At 42.4% G+C, this 8,303-nt stretch overlaps 1 protein-coding gene across 1 annotated transcript in view; it reads left to right on the plus strand.

The window, feature by feature from the left end:
* The window catches only part of tmem19 (transmembrane protein 19), a 12,479-nt gene extending 5,269 nt beyond the window's left edge, over positions 1-7,210 (plus strand). Inside the window, exons 4-7 of the mRNA XM_042704943.1 lie at positions 1,174-1,311; positions 2,757-3,011; positions 3,704-3,913; positions 6,121-7,210. Coding sequence (XP_042560877.1) covers positions 1,174-1,311; positions 2,757-3,011; positions 3,704-3,913; positions 6,121-6,284 — 767 coding nt within the window. The 3' untranslated portion in view covers positions 6,285-7,210. The remainder of the gene's footprint in view (positions 1-1,173; positions 1,312-2,756; positions 3,012-3,703; positions 3,914-6,120) is intronic.
* Positions 7,211-8,303: the final 1,093 nt, after the last annotated feature.

The raw sequence follows: 8,303 nt of genomic DNA on the forward strand, positions 1-8,303 counted from the left end.
GAGTTACTAGATAGCAAGAGCATGTTGTTGTTTTTGCAACTTGTAAATACTGAGCCCTCTGTGGACATGATCACAACATTCCCTATTTCTCCATGTGAGACTTTTCCTCCAGTCCGAATGCAATCATTCCCACTGTTAGCTGACTATTCATGCGCTGATCTGACCCAGTGAGCATAAACATGTTCCAATTCTGAGACCAGAATAGTTCCTTGACACTCACACAGGACTAACTGACTGAATGTGGCACTGTGTGCTTATCACACTCATACACAGACATATTTGATTGCAATTTAATTTTGGTGTATCTTAAATACATCACCTCCAAAACTCTGAAAGGGTTACAAGCCAAGTCATGCTCCGAATACGGCAGTTTTACGCTGTATTTGAGCAATGGCAGGCCGTTCAAATGGTTCCAGATTCTCTGCCTTTCTCTCTGCCTCTGCCTTTCTTTCAAGATGTAATTTATAGTTCTGTTTACTGATGTTCGTTTCAGTCTTGATTTCTTTCTTTCAAGATGTCATTTATAGTTCTGTTTACTGATGTTCGTTTCAGTCTTGATTTCTTTCAGTCTCTGTAGTTGTCTTTGAACATGCACAGAACTCATACATGCAAAGTAATGGGATAGTACGTTTAGATGGTTACGTGTCCCTAATATTTTCCTATCAAACAGACTAAAGGTTTAACCCAGTGTTGTCAATCTGATTTCATTTCCATTCAGATTGGGGTCATTCATTCCAATTGAAGGGGTTCCATTGTCCAATTCGATTGGGCTATTAGTCAGATTATTAACAGAATATTCCGCCCCATAATGAACATGGCGATTGTTTTTTTGGCATTTCTGTCATTTATTTGTCTGTCTTTCATACCTGTGGCAAACTGTTAACAACCACAACAACTACTATTCTGCAAACTACACAGGATGCAAAGAATGGCAATACTTTTTTGTATTTTTTCCCCAATAACTATTCTACAGTACTGAGTAAAATAGGTTTTGTAACCACATATTAGTTTGCCAGATAAAATAGCATTTCATATTAAGATTTAGATTTAAGATCTAAATTTAAGTTTAAGATGATCTGTTTATTAATACCATTTAATTCCTTTCCCTCTAAAACTTTTGGAGGTTTTGGGTTGTCGTCTCCATAAGGTTTGGTTTGGTCTCTGTCTCCACAGCAATGGTGGTTGGCTTCATCCTCACTGTGGCCAACTGGAGCTTCCTTTTCGCATTGTTTGCTTTCTTCGTCTCTTCGTCCAAGCTGACAAGATGGAAGGGCAACCTTAAAAAGCAGCTAGACCCAGAATATAAAGAAGGTAATTGCAAGCTGCAGTTGACTGCAAATGAAGAATTAGGAATGATCTTGTCAATCACTTCACATTTTCAAGCCAGTCTAGGACACACTGGGAGAGGAACCTTTCCTGTTAGCTGAGCCACATTAGCCACTGGGAGAGGAACCCTTCCTGTTAGCTGAGCCACATTAGCCATTGGGAGAGGAACCCTTCCTGTTAGCTGAGCCACATTAGCCATTGGGAGAGGAACCCTTTCTGTTAGCTGAGCCACATTAGCCATTGGGAGAGGAACCCTTTCTGTTAGCTGAGCCACATTAGCCATTGGGAGAGGAACCTTTCCTGTTAGCTGAGCCACATTAGCCATTGGGAGAGGAACCCTTTCTGTTAGCTGAGCCACATTAGCCATTGCTAGTTGCTGTTCCTTTGTTCCCTTTTAGTCCACATCATTGAATATAGGGCCTAAACCTTGACTCTCACCACTGATAGTGGGGCCCAATGTATGTTTTATAGATACTTATAATCCTTGACTCTCATCACCGATAGTGGTCTCAATGTATGTTTTATAGACACCTCTCATCACCGATAGTGGGCCCAGTGTATGTTTTATAGATACTTATAATCTCTGACTCTCATCACCGATAGTGGGCCCAGTGTATGTTTTATAGATACTTATAATCTCTGACTCTCATCACTGATAGTGGGCCCAATGTATGTTTTATAGATACCTCACATCACTGATAGTGGGGCCCAATGTATGTTTTATAGATACTTATAATCCTTGACTCTCATCACCGATAGTGGTCTCAATGTATGTTTTATAGATACCTCACATCACTGATAGTGGGGCCCAATGTATGTTTTATAGATACTTATAATCCTTGACTCTCATCACTGATAATGGGCTCAATGTATGTTTTATAGACACCTCTCATCACTGATAGTGGGGCCCAATGTATGTTTTATAGACACCTGTAATCATTGTCTCCCAACTGTATTACTTGTCTGAGCTTTCCCCAGTTTTATCAGGTGGTATTAGATCAAGTTTAAGTCATCTTGCCAGCAACTCCAGCATCTTCTTGTCAATATCCATATGTCTGCTTAAAGTCTGTGGTACAATTCCAGCAAAAATCCTCAATAGTTTTTTTAGACAAGGTTTTCTAAAATTCATCAACTTGCATAACTTTTCAAAATCTTTATTTTCTTGGTTTCATAACTTTTCTTAAACCTGTATTTTAACATCATCCCGAATCTTTTCAAGTCCATCTATGTCAAGATAACATAGTCCTGTTCCTCTCTTCCATCTGTTGCACAATCTCTTGTTTTTCTTATCTAATTGTTATTGTAATTATAATGTTACAATCTAATGATTATCTAATTGTTTCGTCCATAAATAATGGAAAACCCTGCTTGTAGTTTCTTAGTGAGTTTTGAGTTGTGCTCTTGTGATCCCCTTTGGGTTGTGCTTTCAGGCGGGCAGAGGAACTGGGTGCAAGTGCTCTGCAACGGGGGCGTGCCCACAGAGCTGGCTCTGCTCTACATGATTGAGGTGGGCCCAGGGGAGATGCCAGTGGACTTTGGGAAACAGTACTCCGCCTCCTGGCTGTGCCTGTCCCTCCTGGGGGCCCTGTGCTGCAGTGCGGGGGACACGTGGGCCTCAGAGGTGGGCCCCATCCTCAGCAAGACCAAGCCCCGCCTCATCACCACCTGGAGAGAGGTGCCCACAGGTGCGCTGCATTCATCCAGAACAAGAAGAAGAAGAAGAAGAATAGTCTCCATTCTGTGCTTTCTCCATTTGACATTTTCAGTAAAAACAGTAAAAGTTTTTTAAGAACCTAGAAGCAATCTCTCTAGCACAGCAGCATCACACAAGACTCTGTCCAACATACAAATCTAAACATTCCTGTGGTAACCTAACAAAATCAGCCGTTCCTTTGGTTGCCAGTGTTATCTTAATTAAATCCAAATGATTTAAAATTCCTGTGGATAGCAGAATAACAGAAGTCATTTTGCAGAATAATAATACAGGCTATAGGATGCTACGCTGAGAACCAACCACTCATTTGCGTTTTATTACTGTCAGGTTCAAAGTTCAAATGGAAGTCTCAGTGACTTTTGAACAGGAGTGACCACCATAACACTACAATGTGAATGAATATTTCACAAATGATTTACACAAACCTGCTCTGCTTGTGAAGGAGACCTTGTGTGATGAGAGAAAGTGTAGTTAATGTCAAATCTATAATGTAAACTATATGTGTGTAAAATAAGATCTAGCCATGACTATGCTGGGTAGCCCTAAGTGGCACTGTTGCAGATAAGTGAAGGATTGAAGGATAAAACCGCCACGAGGAGGAGATGGGTTATGGGTATTCTCTGAGATATATTGCCACTGACCAGATATGTCTCTCTCCTGCAGGAACAAATGGAGGAGTCACTCCAGTGGGCTTATTGGCCAGCCTCCTAGGTGGAGTCGCCGTGGGTGGAGCTTTCTTCATCTCCCAGATTCTTTTTGTAAATGATCTGCACCTGGCTGTTCCACAGTGGCCACTCATACTCTACGGAGGACTGGCTGGCCTTCTTGGATCAGGGTTGGACTCTCTTCTGGGAGCCAAATTGCAATATTCAGGTAAGCCCAGCAATAACACTCCCTCTAGTGTGTATCAGCAGAATAACACTCCCTCTAGTGTGTATCAGCAGAATAACACTCCCTCCAGTGTGTATCAGCAGAATAACACTCCCTCCAGTGTGTATCAGCAGAATAACACTCCCTCCAGTGTGTATCAGCAGATTAACACTCCCTCCAGTGTGTATCAGCAGAATAACACACCCTTCAGTGTGTATCAGCAGAATAACACTCCCTCCAGTGTGTATCAGCAGAATAACACACCCTTCAGTGTGTATCAGCAGATTAACACTCCCTCTAGTGTGTATCAGCAGAATAACACTCCCTCCAGTGTGTATCAGCAGATTAACACTCCCTCTAGTGTGTATCAGCAGAATAACACTCCCTCTAGTGTGTATCAGCAGAATAACACTCCCTCCAGTGTGTATCAGCATAATAACACTCCCTCCAGTGTGTATCAGCAGATTAACACTCCCTCCAGTGTGTATCAGCAGAATAACACTCCCTCCAGTGTGTATCAGCAGAATAACACACCCTTCAGTGTGTATCAGCAGATTAACACTCCCTCTAGTGTGTATCAGCAGAATAACACTCCCTCCAGTGTGTATCAGCAGATTAACACTCCCTCTAGTGTGTATCAGCAGAATAACACTCCCTCCAGTGTGTATCAGCAGATTAACACTCCCTCTAGTGTGTATCAGCAGAATAACACTCCCTCCAGTGTGTATCAGCAGATTAACACTCCCTCTAGTGTGTATCAGCAGAATAACACTCCCTCCAGTGTGTATCAGCAGAATAACACACCCTTCAGTGTGTATCAGCAGATTAACACTCCCTCTAGTGTGTATCAGCAGAATAACACTCCCTCCAGTGTGTATCAGCAGATTAACACTCCCTCTAGTGTGTATCAGCAGAATAACACTCCCTCCAGTGTGTATCAGCAGATTAACACTCCCTCTAGTGTGTATCAGCAGAATAACACTCCCTCCAGTGTGTATCAGCAGATTAACACTCCCTCCAGTGTGTATCAGCAGAATAACACTCCCTCCAGTGTGTATCAGCAGAATAACACTCCCTCTAGTGTGTATCAGCAGAATAACACTCCCTCCAGTGTCTATCAGCAGAGGTGTTATAAGTGATGACACAAATGAATGGGGGAAATAGGAGGCTGGAAATGGCATAACTGACGTTTCGTCTCCCATATTAATAGCCAAATCAAATCTGGTGCATGAGCAGTTAGCAAATAATGTCGATACACGTCGCATTTAAACTGGAAGCGAAGGCCTATAATGACTTTGGTATCAACCAGAAGGTTAGCGATATATCTTAAAAGGCATAAAGGACTAAGTCAGCAGAATCAGTATAAACAGTGAGTCTCGTCTCAGTTGGACAGAAACGATGGCTTAGCCATAGTGGACAACAGCAATGAAGTTGGGAGTTTAAGCATGGGCCAGATGTTCTTTTCCTTTCCCTGAGATTTTGCTCAATATCCATCTTACCAAGTCATTCCATTGACCTGACTTGGACACCTATCTACCTGTACACCTACAACAAAAAACACAAACTAGAAAATAGAACTTACAACCTAAAACCATCTGAGCTCAATCTAGCCATCTTCTGGAAATCCACTAGGCAGCAAGGGTGAATAACTGTTAGGTTTAATTGACCTGTATCACCATAACTCCACATATCAGACAAACCCCCACTCTAACACCAGAGCAGAGCCATCAGGTCTGATTCCTGGGCTTTTGTCTATGTTGATGAGCCATCAGACATGGTTCCTGGCTTTTGTGTGTCTTGGAGCCAGAGCTATTAGACTCTGATTGTTGGCCTTTGTCTACAGCCACGACAAGATGGTTGAAGCCAAACATATTAGCATTTATATGGCCCTACCTGGCTCCAGCCCTTGGTCAATATTGACCTCCCCTTTTGCCTGACATCCATATCCTACTTATCTAGCAATATTAACAAAAGTGAAACTAAATCCTGTCCCGTGATTTGGATCCTCTCCAAAATTGATTGGATTCTTCCTTGGTCCACACTTCACCCTTTATGAAAATCTAGCCAGTTGTTTTTCCATAAGCCTGCTGACAAACAAACAAACCGCACTGAAAACATAATCTTCTTGGCAAGAGGTAAATATTGACATAAAAACATGTCTTTGTCTTGACTGTGACGTCAGCTAAACACATGTTCTTACGTCCTTACAGGCTATGACGAGAGTATCGGCAAAGTTGTGAACTATGAGTCCAAGACAACCAGAAGAATCTGTGGGAAAGCAATCCTGGACAACAATGCTGTGAACCTCTTCTCTTCGCTCCTCATTGCTCTTGTCCTGCCAGGAGTGGCCTGGGGCTTTTGGCCCAGAACCTAAACATTTCATGGAAATATGGCAGGATGTCTGTTAGATTTTGGAAATTTTGACCACTGTAGACATTATCCTCCACATGTATTTATGTGTGTGTGTGTGTGTGTGTGTGTGTGTGTGTGTGTGTGTGTGTGTGTGTGTGTGTGTGTGTGTGTGTGTGTGTGTGTGTGTGTGTGTGTGTGTGTGTGTGTGTGTGTGTGTGTGTAAAAAGAATGAGCAGAACAATGATGACCAGGGGTAATAATAGATTGCATCAGATAAATGTTCACGGTAGTCATTAGTTACATGTGGAATGTATGTGCTGTTCATGTTTTTGATATTGTGCAAAACTGGTCTTAATTACAGTGTCATGTCAAAAGATAATTATTTTATTCCCCCTTAAAATGCATTGAACACAATGTTAGTTGGAATAACATTTACCTTCTGTCCAGTTTATGATGAGTTTTCCCTTCTGTATTAAAGTATCACTATGCAACAATTTGACACTTTTTGAGCTATGGGTTTATAGGCAACTAGTTTTGATACATCCTCAAATTCATTTTTGATAGCGTATGGTCATGTGAAGGACAGATAAACACGTGTGTCTACCCCACTAGCCCTTCAGTATATGCCCTATGTAGTTCTGTATACCAGGCTGGAATACCCTGCAAAAATGGAACAAAAGCTTTCTTAGCATGACCTTGCCAGCTACACTGCCAAAAGACACCAGTTAGTGGGTTGGCAAGCTTCTATCAGTGTCAACTGGGCTGTTGGTGGTGTTTGCAAGGTTTTTGCAAGCCTTTTAGGTAGTGAGCTTGCTAGTTCTGGAACAGAACTCCATATTGCTGCTTTAAGGGAAGTATGATAACTACAGCAGTGGCCATGATGGGCTTACTTTTCCGATGGGTATTACTGTGTTTTTTTTTCTGAAAACAAAGAATTCTTTAAAAATACACCTGGAAGCAGTGATTTATTCAGCTTAAAACTTGTCACATTGGTCTGTGTGATTTCTTTGTGTGTTACGTCAAATGTGTGATGGCCACTAAATATAATGTCCATATTGGAACATCTAACCCTGATGTCAGCCAGAACCTAATGTTCAGAGTGCATCATGGTGTCGATCACTTCACCCCAGGTCAGTGGTCCACACAGAACTGGCTTCCCACATGATGGAAAAGAAGACAGGACTCCAGTTCTGAAGCTCTGTGCTTCTGATGATGGTGTTGAGGGGTTGTCATGGGCACCCGGCCGCTACGCAGCTAGGTCTGATGCAATGGGTGGTCCACACATTCCACAAAATGATCCTTTGCTGCCATTGTGCATCGGCGAGCTTTGCTGCCCCATCTCCCTGCCATGGGATCGTGGTTTGGCCCTCCCTGGACCACTGCTGACCAGGAACACCCCACGTAGCTCAGCTCTGTGCATCCACCCATTTCTCCTGCATGCATCCAGCATGTTGGATCACCAGAACAGACTGTTCCCTTATGGTCAAATGTCCCAGACCTTGACCAGCACCATTGTTACAGGCTAATCAATGTTCTTTGCATCATCTGTGAGTGGTCATAATGTTTTGTGCACATTTGTGCTTTTGGTCTATGCAGTATACTGTGCATTTAGAAAGTAATCAGACCCAGACCTCACTTGTTCACATTTTGTTTAGTTGCTGCCTAAAGCCAAATCATTTCAATTAATTCTCCCCTTATCAATCTACATTCAATACCTCAAAATGACAAAGCAAACAAACTGAAATCCCATTGACAAAAGATTTCCCATTTGCTAGGACACTTGAGATGTACCTCAGGTGGCTGCCATGTCTCTGGATCATGAGATGTTTGAGATGTTTACTGGACCTTTACTGGAGTCCACCTGTGGTATATTCAATAGATTGGACACGGTTTGGAAAGGGCCACACCTATCTATATATGGGTTTACAGCTGACTGCTTATCGGAGCTAAAACCAAGCCATGAGGTCAAAGGAACGGCCTGCAGAGCTCTAAGACAGAATTGTGTCGGGGCACAGGTCTGGGGAAGGCTACAAACATTCTC

The sequence above is a fragment of the Clupea harengus genome, unplaced genomic scaffold (genome assembly GCF_900700415.2).
Source record: "Clupea harengus unplaced genomic scaffold, Ch_v2.0.2, whole genome shotgun sequence".
NCBI lineage: Eukaryota > Metazoa > Chordata > Actinopteri > Clupeiformes > Clupeidae > Clupea > Clupea harengus.